Genomic DNA, 20,388 nt, shown 5'->3' on the forward strand with positions numbered 1-20,388 from the left:
TGTAGGGCAGAGTGTTGTAGGGCAGAGGGATCTGGGGGAGTGTGGTGGAGCGGTAGGTTCTGGTGTAGTGTGGCAGAGCGGAGGGGTCCATGGGAGTGTGGTGTAGCGAGTGGGTCCTGGGGAGTGTGTTGGCACAGGTTGATCTGGGAGTATATGTACATAATATCATGAACATGGTATCACACGTAGACAGGATGGTCAAAAAGCCTTTCAGCCATTGTCTTTCATCAGTCAAAGTACTGAGTTTAGAAGTTGGGAGATCATGTTGCAGTTGTAGAAGATGGTGGGGCGGTCCCATGTGGAGGATCATGTTCAGTTTTGGTCACTGAGCTACAGGAAAGATGTTAAGCTGGAGAGGGGGCAACAAAGATTTACAAGGATGTTCCTTGAGCTCCAGAAGTTAATTATTCCTGTCGGGATTAAAGGCAAGGTTTCAGGCAGAGGGAACCCTGGTTTTTAAGGCATATTGGGGATCTGTTTTGGAAGGAGGTGTATAACACCTCCGCATTTGACACCACTTTCAGGGAATTATGTACCTGTATTTCCAAATCCCTTTCTAGGTTTGTCCTTCCAAAATGCCACACCTCACCCTTGTCTGCATTAAACTCCATCTGCCATTTTTCAGCCCATTTTTCCAGCTGGTACAATAGTTATCAGACTTTTAAACCTCCCGAATTGCCCTGACCCTAAACTACTCCGGCACCATTGCATAGTCCAGGATCTGCCTGCATCATTGAAATGGCACTCTTACTAACTCCAAAAGTGAATATTTATTTGTCTATCCTTTGATAATTATTATCTAATTTTCTGACCTAACATATAGTGGTTATGTAACACATACAATTGTATTTGGTGCATCTCACATTCCTGTGTGGCAGGATAAGGAAGAATGTCGTTGAATTTGTACATTGCACTCAGGTATATGACAATAAACTTTAAGTGAATGAGAGGGAGAAGGTGCATGCTCCAATGTGATTGGATTGGAGAGGATAGGCCAGAATTGAGGTGTGAGGCTGGCCACAGCTGGCTGAGTGAGCTGGTTAACAGGAGCACCTGGCAAACCCGACGGTGGGAACCAGGGGCAGAACCGCCAACCTCCATCTGATTGTGCAGGGTCCCATGGGGAAGAGTGATCACATTATTCATTCTCACTGAGAAAGAGGGAATTGGTCCAGGTTATAAATAAAGGAAGCAACAAGGTGTGAGGGACACAAGAGACCAGGACAGACAACTTGCACAGTTGGGGGAGTTTGGGACACAGGTAGGCACTGACTGAGGCTGCACTTGCATCAGCCAGGTTCAGAGCAGGCACAGGGGAATGAGACAGTACCTGTTGGTCAGCAGGGACATGTTGGGCAGAATGGACTGTCCTGTACAGTTCAATGGCAGTCTGACCACATTGTAGCTGAGGGGCCATAGGGCCTCTTGAAGTTCCTGTTACAGAACAAAGGGATGGGCCAAACAGCCTTGGGTTCCTATGGACAGGCCCATTGGCTGGTGGGGGACCAGCTCCCATGGGTGGGGGGGAAATCACCTGGTGGGGGGTGGGCAGCTCCCATAGGTGGGACGGGGACAGTTCACTGGGTGGAGGAACACCAGGAGGGAGTGGGTGGGAAAGGGGAGGGCCTGAGCAATCCCGGTTGGACCTGTGTGTGACCATGGTCGGGCCTGTGTTTGACTTGGTTGGGCCTATGCGTGACCGGGGTTGAACCTGCATTGGGCCTATGTGTTACCGGGTCAGGCCTGCATGTGACTGGGATCAGGCCTGTGTGTTACCAGGTTTGGGATTGCATGTGAGTGGGGTTGGGCCTGGGTTTGACCAGGGTCGGACCTACATGTGACTGGGTTGGGCCTGTATGTGACTGGGTTGGGCCTGTATGTGACTGCATTGGGCCTGTGCGTGACAAGATCCTTGTGCTTCAGACCTGCCTGTTGTCCGTGGTCATCCTGGTTGTGTAGAGATTCACTGGTGGAAAGTCAGGGGTGGGAGTCGAATGGATGGGATGTTGCATAGTGCGTGGGACGGGGAGGGGTGGCGATCACAGGGGCAGTCCTGCTGCCCTCTGCCAGACCGCTGACCTGGACACCAGACCCTCAGTGTCCGTGCAGCCTCCTGCGACGAAATGGGTCCCTGTGATGGGTTGGGTCCTTGCGGCGGGATGGCACCCTGGTCCCCTTGCCCCTCGTTCTGGAGTTCCGCCTGCCCGACACCAATCTCCTTGTCAGCTGGAAGTTGCAGATGGTAGGCGGGCTGTGGTAGCCCACAGCACAGGTCTGGGTGGAAGGGACGAAGCCGGCTGCACTCGCTGTCACTTCGTAGTGGCCAGGGTTCAGCAAACGCCAGTAGTCTCCATCAGCAGCTAGAGGGTGGGTGGGGGGTGGAGAGAGGTCAGCAGCTGGTGGGGGAGAGGGTCAGTGTCAGCATTCCCATCCCCAGCCCAGCACCCCTAAAAGGGCCTGCCCTTGGCCTGGAGTGGAACCTGCTCTGGATTCCACCAGACCTGGCTCCATTCCCTCTCCGTTCACATTCTAACCCCCTGGGGTCTGTCCATCCTTGTTCCCACTCCCCGGGGTCTATCCGTCCCCATTCCCACTTCCCAGGGTCTGTCCATTCCCATTCCCACTCCCCAGGGGTTAACTGCCCCAATTTCTACTCCCTGGATACCCCAAGTCCTTCCTTGGAGTACAGTGGGCAGTTTTGGACTCCTTGTTTAAGAAAGGATGTGCAGACGTTGGAGAGGGTTCAGAAAAAGTTCACAAGGATGATTCTGGGAACAAAAGGTTATATGAGGAGCGTTTGACAGATCCTGGTCTGTATTCATTGGAATTTAGGAGAATGAGGAGGATCTCATTGAAACATTTTGAATGTTGAAAGGCGCAGACAGAGTAGATGTAAAAAGGTTGTTTCTACATAAGAATCCTCTCCGATAGTTGACACCCCACTGATGTAAGAGTCACTGGTCTAGAATTCCCAGGATTCTCCCTGTTACCTTTTTTAAACAAGGGGATGACATTGTCCATTCTCCAATCCTCCGACACCTCCCCTGCGGCCAAAGAGGATTCAAAGATCATAGCTACTGCCCCAGCTCTCTCTTCCCTCACTTCCTACAGCAACCTGGGGTTTATCGCGTCTGACCCTGACCTATTAACCTTGATGTTTTTAAGAAGATCCAACACTTCCTCTTCCTTTATCTCCACATTGTCCAGCCCACGGGCCTGTTCAATTCTGACCTCACCCTGATCCAGGTCCTTTTCTCTTGTGAACACTGATGTAAAGTATTAATTTTTGACTTCCCCAACCTCCTCTGCCTCCAGGCACATGTTGTCTCCTTTATCCTTTAGTGGCCCCACCTTCATTCTCGTCATCCTTCTGTTCTTCACATACACATAAATCACCCTGGGGTTCTCCTTAATCCTACATGTCAAGGTCTTCTCAGGCCCTTCAATCTCTCCCAAGTCCCTTCTTTAGCTCCTTCCTGGTTACCATGTACTTCTCATGAGCCCTTCCTGTTTCCTGCTTCCTATATCTAACATATGCTTCCTTCTTCCTCTTGACTAGATGCCTGACCTGTTTTGTCAGCCACAGTTCCCTTTTCCAACCATCTTGCTCCTGTCTCAGTGGGATAAACCTATCCTGAACCCTGTACAAGAGGTCCCTCAACTCCCTCCACTTCTGTGCTTTCACCCTTAAACACCTGTTTCTAATTTATTCTCTCTAGTTCCTCCCTCATCCCTTCATAATCAGCCCTTCCCCAGTTTGGCTGTTTTTATCCATTTCCATAGCTATGTTGAAGCTCGGGGAGTTGTGGCCACTCTTACCAAAATGCTCCCCCACCGAGAGGTCCACCCCCTGACCAGGTTCATTATCCTGAACTAGATCCAGTCTGGCCTCTCCTCTCGTCGGCCGCTCCACGTATTGTGTCAGGAATCCTTCCTGAACACACCTGACAAATTCAGCCCCATCCATCCCTCTTGCGGTCAGGAGGTGCCAGTCAATATTAAGGAAGTTGAAATCACCCATAACTACATCCCTGTATTTCCCACCATTCCAAAATCTGCCTGTTTCTCTGCTCCTTGGGGTCCCGAGGGCTCTTTGTGGGCTTATAGACAACTCCCAGCACAGTGTTCACTCCCTTCCTGTTTCTGACATGGACACTCCCTCTGCAGCCCCTCCCTTTCTACAGCCGTGATAATCCTACTCCCACCCTTCCTCCTTTTCTCCCTCCCATCCTATTCCTTTTAAAACCCCTAAATCCCAGTTCCTGTATCAGTCAATCCTGCCCTTCCTCCAGCCAAGTCTCTGTAACGGCCACAACATCGTGGTTCTAAGCTCTGTTCATCCCCTTTATTCATAATACTCCTGTTGTTGAAACAGACACATTTCAACTCCCCTGTCTCCCTCTATATTTTGTCTCCTGCCTGTCCTTCCTCACCAACTCAGAACACATAGCATCATGCTTTTGTCCTTCTACCGTAATCTCTGCCCTCCCATTCTGATTCCCACCCCACTGTCAAACTAGTTTAAACCCTCCCCAACAGCTCCAGTAAACCTGCCTGCCAGGATATTGGCTCCTCTCCTGTTCAGGTGCAGCCCAGCCTTTTTATACAGGTCAGACCTTCCCCATAAGAGAACCCAATGATCCACAAATCTGAACCCCTGGCCCCCAGCACCAACTCTTTAGCCACATGTTCATCTCCCACAACTTCCTGATCCTACCCTCTGTGGCATGTGGCACAGGCAGCGATCCTGAGATCACCACCCTTGGGATCATGCTTTTTAACTCTTCTCTAACTCCCTGTATTCCCTCTTCAGGACCTCATCCCTACTCCTATCGATGTCATTGGTCCCCACGACATCTGGCTGCTTCCCTCCCCCTCCAGAATGCAATGAACTCGATCAGATGCGTCCCTGACCCTGACACTTGGGAGGCAACATCCCATCCGGGAGCCTCAATCTCATCTATAGAACCTCGTATCTACTCTGCAATCACCGTCTCTCTCCTCTTCTCTCCCCTTCCATTCTGAGCCAAGGGGCCAGCTTCTGTGGTGGAGATGTAAATCACCTCAACTTGTCCCTGGTAGATCATCCCCTTACCTCTCCTAACAGTCACCCAGTTAACTGGCTCCTCAATTTTGACTCGATGACTGTGTCCCAGACTCTCTGACTACCTGAGTCCACCCTCAACCACTTCCTGACTGGGAAATATGAGAGGTTATCCACATTTGAAGGAAAATAGATTAGGTTGTTCTTTAAATAGTGAAGGATTGCAGTGCAGAAGGACTTGGGAGAGCTGGAGCCTGAATCGCAAAAGGTTGGTTGGCAGGTGCAGCCGACTGTCGAGAAGTTGAATGAAACTTTGGCCTTCGTTGCTGGAGGGATTGAATTTAGGAGCAGGGAGATTCTGCTGCAACAGTACAAGGTCCTGGAGAGGCTACTTCTCAAGTACTGGGTGCACAAGATCTCAAGACATTAAGAGCAGAACTAGGCCGATCGGACTTTCAGATCTGTTCTGGCATTTAATCATGTTATCACTCAGCTCCACTCCCAGGCCCTCTCCATTACCCGTGATGCCCTGACTCATCAAATACTTGCCAATCTCTGCCTTAAATACACCCAATTATCTCCCTTCCACAGCCGACTGTGGCAACAAGTTCCACAGAGTCACAACCCTCTGGCCAAAGAAATTTCTCCACACTCTGTTTTAAATTGACGCCCTTTTATCCTGAAGTTGTGCCCTCTTGTCCTGGACTCTCCCTCCATAGGAAACAACCTTGCCACAGCTACAAGGTACAGAGCTTTCAGCTTTCAAAATGTCTCCATGAGGTTCCCCTCAACCTTCTGTTCTCCAATGAGTCCATCCAAGAGCTGACAATTCATTCCTTATATTATTCTGGCAATTCCTATCTGAACCCTCTCCAATGCCAGCACGTCCTTTCATAAATAAGGCGCCCAAAACTGTTCATAGTTCTGGTCTCTTTACTTGAGGAAGGATGTCTTGCTTTGGAAAAGGTTCTCCAGGTTGATTCCAGAGATGAAAGTATTAAAGGTTATGGGGAGAAGGTTGGGGAGTGGCACTCAGTGGGAAAATGGATCAGCTCGTGATGGAATTGAGGAGCAGAATCGATGGGCTGAATGGCCTACTTCTGCTCCTATACCTTTTGGTCTCTGAGGAGAGATTGAGTTGTCTGGGACTGTACTCACTGGAATTTAAAAGAATGAGAGGGGTTCTTAACATAACATAACATGACATAACAATTACAGCACGGAAACTTATAAAATGATGCAAGGAATCGATAAGATAGAGGCAGATAAATTGTTTTCACTGCGAGGTGAGACTAAAATTCAGGGTCAGACTCTTCAAGTTTGGGGAGTAGATTTAGGCAGAGTCGAGGAGGAAGTGCTTCTCGTAGAGAGGGGTGAATCTGTGGAATTCACTGCAGTGGAGGTCACCTCATTGGATGCACTGAAGACACAGGTAGATTGTTGAAGAAACTGGGAATTTTGGGTTCTGGGGAACGGGTGGATTGGCAGAACTGAGCCCAGGGCAGGCTCGAGGGGCTGGACGGCTGACTCTGGCTTCCGTTCCTGTCCCCTTCCCCCTCACCTGTCCGCACGTGATGGTTGATCCCTTCGACGGCGATGACGGCTCCATGGATGCCATGACCCAGATGATCCTTCACCACCCCTTTGATTCCCAGATGAACCTGCAGAGGGATAAGTCACAGGTCATGGGTCACCTGGGTGGGGGGGGGGTCAGTCATAGTGGGGGATGGGGGGGTCAGCAAAGGGGTGTACAGGGTGAGGTGTTGGGTGTGGGTAAAGGATGAAAGGTTAGGTGAGGTGTGGGAGTTGAGCAGTGAGATGGGGGATGAGGAGAGGGGGCAATGGGGATGATGGGTGTGGGATGGGGGGTGAGGAGAGGGGGTAATGAGTGGGGCATAATGGGAAGGAGGTGGGGGTGAGGGGGTGGTAGGGAGGGGTGAGGGGGTGGTAGGGAGGGGTGAGGGGTGTGAACGGTCAGGGGTCGGGGCTGGGCTCACACCTGCTCCATGTAGAGCAACAGTGATTCGCGGTTGTTGTCCCATTCGAGGGGCAACCAGCTGTAGTGGGGGAACTTGTCACAGCTCAGCTCCACCGTCACCTCGAAGCAGTTGGTGTGCAGGTAGCTGAAGTCATTCATACCTGGAACACAAAGCAAAGGGTGGTGGGGGCTCACCCTACCTACCCCGATCCCCAACCCTGAGCCAACCCTGTCCACAAACCCCACTTCTTAACCCGGCCCCCCCTCCTCCTGACCCCTAATCCCAACACTGACCAAGCCTTGACCTCTGTCACAAATTCTGACTCCTGTCCCCAACCCTGACTCAACCACTGACTCCAAGCCCTGACCCCAACACCAGCCCTAACTCCTAACCACTGACATGACACCAACCCCTGACCCCAAACCTGACTCCCATCTCCTTCCCCAACTCGCGACCCTGATACCAACCAACTCCTGACACTATGTTCAACCACGACCCTCGACCTGACACCAATCCTCAAACCCCAACCCAACCCCCTGAAACTGACCCCAAACCCATGCTCTTGACCCCAATCCCTGAAACTAACACTCAACCCATAATCCCAATGCTGACACCAACACCGACCCGACAACTACCAAACCCAAACGCCACCTCATCAGACACAACTCATCAATCTGACCTGACCCCCAACCTCTGACCCCACCCTGAACTCTGACACCAACTCCTAATCCCAACCCCTATCTTACCACATTCCATCACCCTGACCCTTATCAAGCCCTGACTCTACTTCCATCACAAATCAAAGTACTGAGTGCATAGATGAGCTTAGAGCGTGGATTGGCTCGTGGAATTATGACATTGTGGCACTTTGTGAAACTTGGTTGCGGGAGGGGCAGGACTGGCAGCTCAATGTTCCGGGCTTCCGTTGCTTTAGACGCGATAAAACAGTGTGGGGAGGGATGGGGGAGGGGGAGGGTTGGCTTTGCTCATCAGGAAAATATCCCAGCTGTGCTCAGGCAGGACAGACCAGAGAGTTCGTCTACTGAGGGTATATGGGTGGAGTTGAGGAACGGGACAGGTATGACCACACTCACAGGGTTGTATTATAGACCAGACAATAATCAGTGAGAATTGGAGGAGCAGATCTGTAGAGAGAGAGAGTGCAGACAGTTGGCAGAAAACTCAAGGTTGTTTTTGTCGGAGATTTTAACTTTCTACATATTGACTGGGACGTCCACACTGTAAAAGGGCTGGATGGGTTGGAGTTTGTCAAATGTGTTCAGGAAAGATTTCTAAATCAATATATAGAGGTGCCCACTAGAGAGAGGGCAATACTGGATCTCCTATCAGGGACCGAGACAGGACAGTGGGACTGGGCAGAAAATTAGTTCGGACGAGATGGGCCGGTTCCTGTTTCTATGGTTCTCTAGGCATGGATGACATGGGTTGTGGGTGACAGGGATGCAGGCTCTGGGGAGAGTTCTGTGCGCTGCCCGGGGTCGTGATGCCTTCACTCACTGCCCGTCATGGAGTGCCAGTTGGCTCCATTGATGATATTGCCTCGTTGCATGAAGTTGTCTCCATGGCATAGCCGATGGTTGTACTGTGCCATGACGCGGTGACTGGAGGCATAGGCGAAGGAGAGCCAGCGGAACACATCCTCGTCTGGCGTGGGGCTGGGCTGGTAATCGATGTCCGGCTCCCGACCCTGATCAAATGGGTAACACACCACCATGTCTCCACCATGCAGGTTGGCACTCAGAACGAATGGGATCTTCTTCATCCAGTTAATCACCGCCCTCGTCTCCGTGGCTACCTGCATTGTGGGGGAGACACCAGCCTCAGAAATAGGGTGAGGGGAGATAGACCGGCATCAGACCCGGGGCAGTGGGTGGAGAGACCAGCATCAGATACCGGTGGGGGGGGGAGGAAAAGAGACCAGCATCAGACACGGGGTGGGGGTGGGGGGGAAAGAGACCGGCGTCAGACATGGAGCAGGAGTCATGGGGCAGACGGTGGGACCCACACCCACGGACTTCGAATTCTGGACAGACGGTGGGACCCACACCCACGGACTTCGAATTCTGGACACCAAACAGCAGCCAAACGCACCCCGTACTCATCGACCCCTGAACTCACAGACTCTGAACATTGGACTCATGGACTCTGGACCCCACACTCATGGACTCCTGAACTCACAAGACACCAGCCTCTCAGACCCCCAGCCTCTCGGACCCCCAGCCTCTCGGACCCCCAGCCTCTCGGACCCCCAGAATCATGGACCCTTGACCCCAGACTCACGGTCCCCGGACCCCAGGCTCACGGAGGCATTCGCCCAGCGGTACGTGGCCGGGATGGGGATGAAGTGGTTACGGACACGACTGGGATCCTCCTGTTCCTCTTCGTCTGCCCACATCACTGAGTTCAGGTTGGCAAAGTTATGGTTCAGGTCATAGCCTTCCATGGTCCAGCGTCCGTACACCCAGCCCACCAGCTCGGACCCCTGCGGCAGAGGTCAGTCAGTCAGTGGAAGGGTTCCAGCCCCAGTCACCTACCCCCACCTGTCACCCACCCCCACCCCGTCACCCACCTCCATCATCCTCCTCACTCTTTCCTTTGAATAACTTAGCACCAATAAATACTAACCTTCCTTCTTAAATTGTCAGAAATCAAGTTTCCTATTTCGGGGTAAAAATTACTAAAAACCATAAAAACTTATTCAGAAAGAATTTTCTCACCTAAATTAAACACGTGAGCTGGGTGTTATCAAATTAGTCGTCCCTTTCTTTATGGTTGAATCAACTTTATTAAAATGAATACATTACCAACATTTTTACATCTTTTTCAGGCTTTGCCTGTTATTCCAAAGTCTTTTTTTGATTCCGTTGATTCAATCTTATATATGGAAGAATAAACATCCTCGCCTAAATTAAGTCCATTTACGAAAACTTAAAAAAAATGGAGGTTTAGCCATACCAAACTTTAGGTTTTATTACTGGGCAGTCAACACACAAAGCCTTCCGTTCTGGTTATACTACATTAACCGTGAAGACTGTCCAATATGGGACTCTCTGGAATCTAATTCTGTTACAACACATTCCCTCATTTCCCTTCTTGGATCCCCCTATATATCACTAAATAAATTCACTAATAATCCAGTGGTCAAATGTACTACAAGGATCTGGATACAATTGGAAATCATTTTGGTTTAATGAGATTTTCTCTCTCTAGTCCCATTTTTTGTCATTTTTTAAAAATCTTCCATGATTGATGTAACATTTAAAGAATGGTATAGATTGGGCATTAAATGTTTTAAAGATTTATTTGTTGAGGGAAATCTTGCTTCTTTGGAACAACTTTCAGTTAAATACAATCTACCAAATACTCATATTTTTCACTATCTCCAGATTAGAGTTTTTTTACAATCTCAATTACATGCATTTCCGAAGAGGACTGATAAGAATTTACCATAATTGTTGTAATTTTTAATTTACAACCTTTCTATAATGGTTCAATATCTCACATTTATGATATGTTGTTGGGAATAAGAGAGGCTCCCTCAGATAAAATTACAAAAGCCTGGGAACGGGACTTACAGGTTTTAATTCCTGAAGAAACTTGGAATGTAATTTTCAAATGGGTTAATACCTCTTCTTTATATTCCCGCCACTCTCTCCTACAATTTAAAGTAGTCCATAGGGCTCGCATGTCCAAAGTCAAACGATCTCATTTTTATGTGGGTGTATCTCCTCGTTGTGCTAAATGCAACACTGGAGATGCTTCATTAATTCATCTGTTTTGGACACATCTGAGTCTTGAGAAATACTGGATCAAAGTATTTCATACTTTCTCTGCACTTCTTTATTTGGTATTGGAGAGAATGGCATAACATTAAATACATCTGAGCTCCATGTATTAGCTTTTATTTTTCTTATGGCGAGGTGGGCAGTTTGGCTCAAATGGAGAGACATTACCCCATCTAATCGTGCTCAATGGCTACATTACGTCATGTCATGTTTAAATTTAGAGAAGATTAGAACTCTATTTCCAATTTTTCAAACACTGTGGGGACCTTTTTTTGAATTACTTTTATAATCTTTGATTTGTTATGAAGGTAGAGATGTTGACTAATGAGGTAATTTGCCACTCTGATAAGAATTTTGTCTTTCTTTTTTTTGGTCAAACAGCTTCTTTCTTGGTAGTGGGTTTAGAATTACCCTTTTTATAATAAAATAATGTAGCGGCCCTGCTAACCCGGGAGGCAACCCAAAACACAAGGCTAACAACCTTACTTCCCGGCCGACAGCCCGCATGGTGGGAAGCAGCGGACATTGGCAGGGGCATAGACCAATCAGTAGCTGGCATGCCGGTGATGTCACTTCTGCTGATAAAGGCGGGAAAACTGGGCCCATTGGCGGGAAGCTGGGTCTATATGAGCAAGGGCAGTCTCATCGAATATGTGTCGATCCTGCGCTCTCTGCTGCAGCTCTCGTGACAATAATATCAATGCAATATAATCTCTCTGATTAAAGTGGGGGGAACCTTGGATGAAATGATATGATTTATGTGTCATTTTAACACAGATCCACATGTACTGCCTACTTCTGGATGTGAAACCTCAGTGTTCATAAAAACACTGAAAAAGATAACTAGTTCCCCACCCCTGTCACCCAACTCCAACTCACTCTCATCACCCACCCCACCCTGTCACCAACCTCCATCACCCACCCCGTCACCCAACTCCAGCTCCACTCTCTTCACCCTCCTCCACACCCATCACCCAGCTCCAACCCCAATCCCCAACATCGAGCCTGCCAGGTCAGACCCCTGGGAGAGAGGAGTGGTCCCGTTCTCTCACCTTGGAGGGGTGTTGGTCCCCTCATTGATCCCACTGCTCCACTCTCTCCCCACAGCCCCATGTCAGTCCATACACTAATCCCACTGTCCTGCACTCTTTGCACAGCCCCGTGCTGGTCCCCAGACTGATCCCACTGCCCTGCTTTCTCCCCACAGCCCTGTATCAGTCCCCACACTTGTTGAGAGAGAGCTGGGATCTGTGTGGGGACTGATATTTACTTGCCAGAACGTAACCCCATCGTAAGTTGAGGAGCATCTATGCTTTGAATTATGAGGTCAAAATGCCAAAACCTCTCTTTATAACCCTGTCCACCTATGACACCACATTCAGGGAATTACTTATCTGTATTCCCAGATCCCTCAGTTCTACTGCACTCCTCAGTGCCCGACCATTCACTGTGTACGTCCTTTCTTGGTTTGTCCTTCCAAACTGCAAAACCTCACCCTTGTCTGCATTAAATTCCATTGGCCTTTTTTCAGCCCATTTTTCCAGCTGGTCCAGATCCCTTTGCAAGCTTTGAAAACCTTCCTCACTGTCCACAACGTCTCCAATCTTAGTGTCATCTACAAACTTGCTGATCCAATTGACCACATTAAAATACAGGTTACATTCTGGCAAGTAAATATCAGTCCCCACACAGATGACAAACAACAATGGCCCCAGCACTGATCCCTGAGGTACACCTTCCTGGTAACATTCTCAAAAAACTCTATAAGATTGGTTAAACATGACCTACCTCACACAAAGCCATGTTGTCTATCCCTAATCAGTCCCTGGTTATCCAAATAATTGTATATCCGATCTCTTAGAAATACGTTCCAATAATTTACCTACCATTGACGTCAGGCACACCGAGCTATAATTTCCAGGGTCGCTTTTCGAGCCTTTTTTAAAGAACAGAACAACGTGAGCTACCCTCCAATCCTCCGGCACCTCACCCGTGGATTAGGACATTTTAAATATTTCTGCCAAACCCCCTGCAATTTCCACACTTGCCTTGCTCAAGGTTCGAGGGAATACCTGGTCAGGCCCTGGGGATTTATCCACTCTTATTTGCTTTCAGACAGCGAGCACTTCCTCCTCATTAATCTGTACAGGTTCCATGACCTCACTGCTTGTTTTCCTGACTTCCCAAGACTCTGTGCCCAATTTCTGAGCGAATATTGATGAAAAAAAATCTTTAGTCTCCATACAAAGCTGACCACTCTGATCTTTAAGGGGACCAATTTTATCCCTTACTCTCCTTTTGCTCTTAATATATCTGTAGAAACCCTGAGGAATTTCCTTCACGATGTCGCCAAACAACTGCATTGTCTTCTTTTTTCCTTCCTGATTTCTTCCTTGAGCTTTTCTTGCATTTTTTAAATTCTTCTCAAATCCCTCATTTGCTCCGTGTTGCCTCTACCTGTTCTACACCTCTCTCTTCTTCTGAACCTGATCCCCGATATCCCTTGAAAACCAAGGTTCCCTCTGCCTGCTAACCTTGCCTTTAATCCTGACAGGAACATACAAACTCTGTACTCTCAAAATATCCCCTTTGAAGATCCTCCACTTACCTCACATGTCCATGCCCGAAAACAACTTATCCCAATCCACGCATTCTAGATCCTTCCTCATTTCCTCAGAATTAACCTTTCTCCAATTTCAAATCTCAACTCGAGGCCCTGACCCATCCTTCTCCATAATTAACTTGAAACTCATGACATTATGATCACTGGACCCAAAATATTCCCCGACACATACTTCTGTCACCTGTATGTCTCATTCCCTAATAGGAGATCCAGTATTGCACTCTCTCTGGTTGGTATCTATTTATATTGATTTTAAAAACTTTCCTGAACACATTTGACCAACTCTAACCCATCCAGCCCTTTTACAGTGTGGGCGTCCCAGTCAATATGTAGAAAGTTAAAATCTCCCACGAAAACAACCTTGTGACTTATGAGGAAAAATTGCGCAAATTGGGATTGTACTCGCTGGAGTTTAGAAGATTGAGAGGGGATCTCATAGAGACCTATAAAATTCTGGCAGGACTGGACAGAATGGATGCGGAAGGGATGTTTCCAAGGATGGGAAAATCCAGAACCCGGGGCCATGGTTTGAGGATAATAGGCAAACCATTTAGGACCGAGATGAGGAGGAATTTCTTTACCCAGAGGGTGGTGAATCTGTGGAATTCATTGCCACAGAGGGCAGTAGAGGCATTAAATATATTTAAGAGGGAATTAGATCTATTTCTTCAGTCTTTTCTTTGGCTTGGCTTCGCGGACGAAGATTTATGGAGGGGGTAAAAAGTCCACGTCAGCTGCAGGCTCGTTTGTGGCTGACAAGTCCGATGCGGGACAGGCAGACACGATTGCAGCGGTTGCAAGGGAAAATTTGTTGGTTGGGGATGGGTGTTGGGTTTTTCCTCCTTTGCCTTTTGTCAGTGAGGTGGGCTCTGCGGTCATCTTCAAAGGAGGTTGCTGCCCGCCAAACTGTGAGGCGCCAAGATGCACGGTTTGAGGCGTTATCAGCCCACTGGCGGTGGTCAATGTGGCAGGCACCAAGAGATTTCTTTAGGCAGTCCTTGTACCTTTTCTTTGGTGCACCTCTGTCACGGTGGCCAGTGGAGAGCTCGCCATATAACACGATCTTGGGAAGGCGATGGTCCTCCATTCTGGAGACGTCACCCATCCAGCGCAGCTGGATCTTCAGCAGCGTGGACTCGATGCTGTCGACCTCTGCCATCTCGAGTACTTCGACATTAGGGGTGTAAGCGCTCCAATGGATGTTGAGGATGGAGCGGAGACAACGCTGGTGGAAGCGTTCTAGGAGCCGTAGGTGGTGCCGGTAGAGGACCCATGATTCGGAGCCGAACAGGAGTGTGGGTATGACAACGGCTCTGTATACGCTTATCTTTGTGAGGTTTTTCAGTTGGTTGTTTTTCCAGACTCTTTTGTGTAGTCTTCCAAAGGCGCTATTTGCCTTGGCGAGTCTGTTGTCTATCTCATTGTCGATCCTTGCATCTGATGAAATGGTGCAGCCGAGATAGGTAAACTGGTTGACCGTTTTGAGTTTTGTGTGCCCGATGGAGATGTGGGGGGGCTGGTAGTCATGGTGGGGAGCTGGCTGATGGAGGACCTCAGTTTTCTTCAGGCTGACTTCCAGGCCAAACATTTTGGCAGTTTCCGCAAAGCAGGACGTCAAGCGCTGAAGAGCTGGCTCTGAATGGGCAACTAAAGCGGCATCATCTGCAAAGAGTAGTTCACGGACAAGTTTCTCTTGTGTCTTGGTGTGAGCTTGCAGGCGCCTCAGATTGAAGAGACTGCCATCCGTGCGGTACCGGATGTAAACAGCGTCTTCATTGTTGGGGTCTTTCATGGCTTGGTTCAGCATCATGCTGAAGAAGATTGAAAAGAGGGTTGGTGCGAGAACACAGCCTTGCTTCACGCCATTGTTAATGGAGAAGGGTTCAGAGAGCTCATTGCTGTATCTGACCCGACCTTGTTGGTTTTCGTGCAGTTGGATAACCATGTTGAGGAACTTTGGGGGACATCCGATGCGCTCTAGTATTTGCCAAAGCCCTTTCAGTATAAGGGTATTAAAGGATACGGAGAGAAGGCGGGGACGGGGGTACTGAACTTTAAGATCAGCCATGATCTCGTTGAATGGCGGAGCAGGCTCGAAGGGTCGAATGACCTACTCCTGCTCCTATCTTCTATGTTTCTATGTTTCCTGCAACTGTCTGCTCTCTCTCTACAGATCTGCTCCTCCAATTCTCACTGACTATTGTCTGGTCTACAATACAACCCTGTGAGTGTGGTCATACCTGTCCCATTCTTCAGCTCCACCCATATACCCTCAGTAGACGAACTCTCTGGTCTGTCCTGCCTGAGCACAGCTGTGATATTTTCCTGATGAGCAAAGCCAACCCTCCCCCTCCCCCCTCCCTACACTGTTCTATCGCATCTAAAGCAACGGAAGCCCGGAACATTGAGCAGCCAGTCCTGCCACTCTTGCAACCAAGTTTCAACGAATGGCCACAATGTCATAATTCCACGAGCCAATCCCAGCTCTAAGCTCGTCTGCCTTTCCTATGATACTCCTTGCATTGAAATAGATGCGCCTGAGAACATTTAAAGGACGTACAACACGTTAACTTTGAACGGTGCATGTAATTTTCACATCATCTTTTCCCTCCTCGATTTGCTCTGGCACGCTGGTTCCCCCCCCCCCCACCCCACCCCCCCCCCCCTGTAAAACTAGTTTAAACTCACGAGAGCAGCACTAGTAAACCTTCCCATAAGGATATTAGACCCCTCCAGATCAGATACAAACTGTCCCTTCGGAACAGATCCCACCTTCCCTGGAAGAGCCCAATGATCCAGAAACCTGAAGCCTGAAGCCCTCCCTCCTGCACCAGGTCATTAGCCACGTGTTAAGCTGCATTATCCTCCTATTTCTAACCTCACCAGCACGTGGCACAGGTAGCAATCCCGAGATCACAACCCTGGAGGGTCCTGTCCTCAACCTAGCCCCTAACTCCTTGAACTCTCCTTTCAGGACCCCCTTGCCCTTCCTTCCCACGTCATTGGTCCCAACATGGGCCACGACATCTGGCTGCTCACCCTCCCTCCTGAGAATGCCGTGAACTCAATCTGATATATCTTGGACCCTGGCATCAGGGAGGCAATTTACCATCCAGGATACTCAATCTCTTCCACAGAGCTTCTTATCCCTCCAACTATGGAATCCCCGATCACTACAGCTCGCCTCTTCTCCTTTCCCTTCTTAGCCACAGGACCAGACTCTGTGCCTGAAAAGGTTAAAACCTTGTGTTTTTAATCCTGAGTTAATTTTGTGCCTGTCTCTAAGAGAATGATTACCATTATATGTTGTAATATCCTCCCAGGCTAATGAGTTGCTCTTTTTCTACAAGAGGTGAAGAAAGCGTGAGAACAACAATTTTTTCTTTGAATTGTGTATCTCTTTAAAGGCTTTTGTATCTCTTTAAGCAAGTATCTTGTATATCTTTTGTATCTCAATCATACAGTAAATCCTTTGTTATTCACTGTTATGAAAGTCTTTTAATGCAAAGGAATCCCAAATGTTTTATCAACGAATTAAAACTACATGAAGTAACAGCCACAGAGTTGGATTTGTTGGATTAAAGAGATATAAATTTGGGATATCGCAGCTCTCACTTTGGAAGATGATACTTTGAAATTAGGATATATTAGAATAAGGAAAGTGTCGTCTATATTTTGATACAAATAAAAATTTAATTGTGAACTTTGTTTGGGAGAAAGGCTCTTAAAATTTGTCTAAAAGAATTAACAACTTGAGTTAAAGCTGAGACATCACACTGTCATAATAGAATATTCCAGAAACCATGAGAACCTGTTTGTGAATTACACAGTTTGAACTTGAGCCAAGGACTAGCCAGACATCTGCAACCTTGAAAAAGATAAGCTAAAGCTTTGCTCTCTCCCCACAGCCCTGTATCAGTCCACACACTGATCCCACTGCCCTGCTCTCTCCCTTTAACCCCGTGTCAGTCTTTCCCCTGATCCCACTACTCTGCTCTCCACACAGCCCCATGTTGGTCCCCACATTGATCCCACTGCCCTGCTCTCTCCCACAGCCCCATGTCGGTCCCCAGACTCATCCCACTGTCCCACTCTCTCCCCACAGTCCCGTGTTGGTCTCTACACTGATCCCACTGCCCCGCTCTCTCCACACAGCCCCATGTTGGACCCCAGACTGATGACACTGCCCTTCACTCTTCACAGCCCTGTCTTGGTCCCCACACTAATCCCACTGCCCCACTCTCTCCCCTCCACCTCAGATCAGTCCCTTGTCCCACCTGTCTCTTCCCCGCGTCCATCCCACCTACCATCCTGTGTGCCATCTCGTATCCATCGGGATTCATGGATGGGAGGAGGTGAATGCGAGTGCTGTCGACGATCCGCCTGACCCGGGGGTTTTTCCGCCGATATTCCTTGCACAGATACTCCATCAGCAGGATGAGGAGGTCCCGACCCAACACCTCGTTGCCGTGCATTCCTGCCACATACCGGAATTCCGGTTCTCCTTCCATTATGGCCGAGAAACACCGAGTCAAAGTGGGAATAATGACCCAGTCCTGGAGTCTTCACCGTTCGGCCCTGAGTGGCTCTGGCCCCAGGGCCTCCCACTCAGGTGGCAACCCCTCGCAAGGGGGCACCCAAACCAGGGGCACCTGCCCAGGAGAACTCACCCCAGGGAGCATCCACCCCACCACCTCTTACCCAGAGGCTCCCACTCCCACCATCACGACTGGCCCCAACCAACAGCCAACCAAGCGTCTGCAGTTACCCAGCTCACGTACCCTGCATCACACACCCACCCAGCTCACGTACCCTGTGTTACTCACTCACCAGCTCGTGCACGCTGTGTTACACACTCACCAGCTCACATATCCTGCGTTACACACCCACCCAGCTTGTGCACGCTGTGTTACACACTCACCCAGTTCGTGCACGCCCGGGTTGTCTGAGATCTCCATCACGTACATCTTGCGGCCTTGGAAACTCCGGCCGATGCTGTAGGTTCGGGTGATGTTGGGACATTCCTTCCGAATTCTCCTCATCACCTGGGGGCATGGGGTCCACAGTGGGTATAGGGTGACACCACGTGGGGAGGGGCACTCCTGGGCACTGTGACCAGCTGACATGGGAGCAGGCAGACGAGAGGAAAGGGTGGTGGGGTATGGGAGGGGAGGTGGGGGATGGGAGGGGAGGTGGGGGATGGGAGGGGAGGTGGGGGGGGAGGGTGGGGTGTGAGAGAGGAGCAGAGGCAAGGGAGAGAGTGAGGGGATGGGGTGGGGAGGGGGGGTGACAAACATAAAGGAAGGCAGGGGGAAGGGGAGAGGAGGGTGAGCAGGAGTGGGAGAGAGGGGAAAGGAGGGGGAGAGTGAAGTGGGAGTGGGGGGGAAGGGGGGGAGGTTGGGCAGCGGTGATAGACAGGAGTTACAGGGACATTATCGCTATCCAGGAGGCAGGAGGAGTCCGCTCGCTTCAGTAACACGTATATTGCTGGGGTGGGGGGTGGCAGGAAATGGCCTACAGTTCCCTCCACAATGTTTGGGACAGAGACATTTTTTGCCTTTATTTGCCCGCTCCACAGTTTTAAATTTGTAATCACACCATTCACATGTGATTAAAGTGACATTCCAGATTTTATTCCAGGTTATTTGTATAAATTTTGGTTTGACCATGTGGAAATTACAGCACTTTTTATACATAGTTCCCCCCATCTTAGGGCACCGTAATATTTGGGACACACCAATGGTATGTATATTGAAGTCGTCATGTTTAGAACTTTGGTGCAAACCCCTTTGCAATACAATGACTGCCTGAAGTCTGTGATTCATAGACATCACCAGGTGCCGAGATTCTTCTCTGGTGATGCTCTGCCAGGCCTCTTCTGCAGCCCATCTTAAGGTCCTGCTTGTTTGGGGAGCTGGTCCCTGAAGGTTTCTCTTCAGCATGTGAAAGACGTAATCAGTTGGGTTCAAATCGAGTGACAGCCGTTCAAGAATTTTTTTTCCAGTTTTTAGTTTTGAGAAATTCCTCAGAATTCATTTTGCGACAGTCACCAGCTGTTAAATCATCTATGAAGAGAAGTGCGTCAGTACCTGCCCAGACCAGGCCACCCCCACCACCATGTTTCACAGGTGAGGTGGTGCAGCTTTGGGTCTTGGGCAGTTCCTTTACGGCTTCACACATTGCTCTTGCCATCACTCTGACACAGGTTCATCTTGGTCTCATCCGTCCACAAGACGTTTCTCCAGAATTCTGCAGGGTCATTTAAATACAAGCTGTAACCTGCCCATCCTGTTTCTGAGGGTAATTAGTGGTTTGCATCTTGCAGTGTAGCCTGTTCATTTCTGTTCATGAAGTCTTCTGTGGACAATGGTCACTGACATGTCCACACCTGCCTCCTGCAGAGTGTTTCTGATCTGTCGGCCATACGTCAGGGGATTTTTCTTCATTATGATGAGAATCCTTCTGTCCTCAGCAGCGGTCTTCCTTGGAAAACCAATCCCTTTGTGATTACTGAGTTCACCTGGATGCTCTTTCCTCCTAATGATGTTCCAAAGAGTTGGTTTAAGGAATCCCAAGGTTTGGCTGATGTCTCTTACTAAGCCATTCTTGCTTTTCGGGATCGTAACGGCCTCTTTGACCTTCACTGGCACTACTCTGGTCCTCATGTTGAAAAATGGCAACGAGAGACTCCAGGCAGGAGGGGAACCAATATCCTGGCGGGCAGGTTTACTAGAGCTGTTGGGGAGGGTTTAAACTAGTTTGGCAGGGGGTTGGGAATCAGAATGTGAGGGCAGAGATTAGGGTAGAAGAACAAATGCAGGATGCTATGCGCTTGGAGTTGGTGAGGAAGGACGGGCAGGGGACAGAACATAGAGGGAGATAGTCAGAGGGGTTGGAATGTGTCTATTTCAAAGCTAGGAATATTAGGAATAAAGA

At 49.1% G+C, this 20,388-nt stretch overlaps 1 protein-coding gene across 1 annotated transcript in view; it reads right to left on the reverse strand.

Annotated features, from left to right (window-relative positions):
- Positions 1 to 747: 747 nt before the first annotated feature.
- LOC138756032 (probable carboxypeptidase X1) overlaps positions 748 to 20,388 on the reverse strand; it is a 52,617-nt gene continuing 32,976 nt past the window's right edge. The window contains exons 5-13 of the mRNA XM_069922716.1: positions 19,841 to 19,989; positions 19,251 to 19,385; positions 18,374 to 18,661; positions 17,760 to 17,956; positions 9,347 to 9,526; positions 8,542 to 8,839; positions 7,044 to 7,183; positions 6,606 to 6,705; positions 748 to 2,360 (exon numbers count right to left, since the gene is read on the reverse strand). Of these exons, the coding sequence (XP_069778817.1) occupies positions 2,095 to 2,360; positions 6,606 to 6,705; positions 7,044 to 7,183; positions 8,542 to 8,839; positions 9,347 to 9,526; positions 17,760 to 17,956; positions 18,374 to 18,661; positions 19,251 to 19,385; positions 19,841 to 19,989 (1,753 nt within the window). The 3' untranslated portion in view covers positions 748 to 2,094. The remainder of the gene's footprint in view (positions 2,361 to 6,605; positions 6,706 to 7,043; positions 7,184 to 8,541; positions 8,840 to 9,346; positions 9,527 to 17,759; positions 17,957 to 18,373; positions 18,662 to 19,250; positions 19,386 to 19,840; positions 19,990 to 20,388) is intronic.

The sequence above is a fragment of the Narcine bancroftii genome, chromosome 3 (genome assembly GCF_036971445.1).
Source record: "Narcine bancroftii isolate sNarBan1 chromosome 3, sNarBan1.hap1, whole genome shotgun sequence".
NCBI lineage: Eukaryota > Metazoa > Chordata > Chondrichthyes > Torpediniformes > Narcinidae > Narcine > Narcine bancroftii.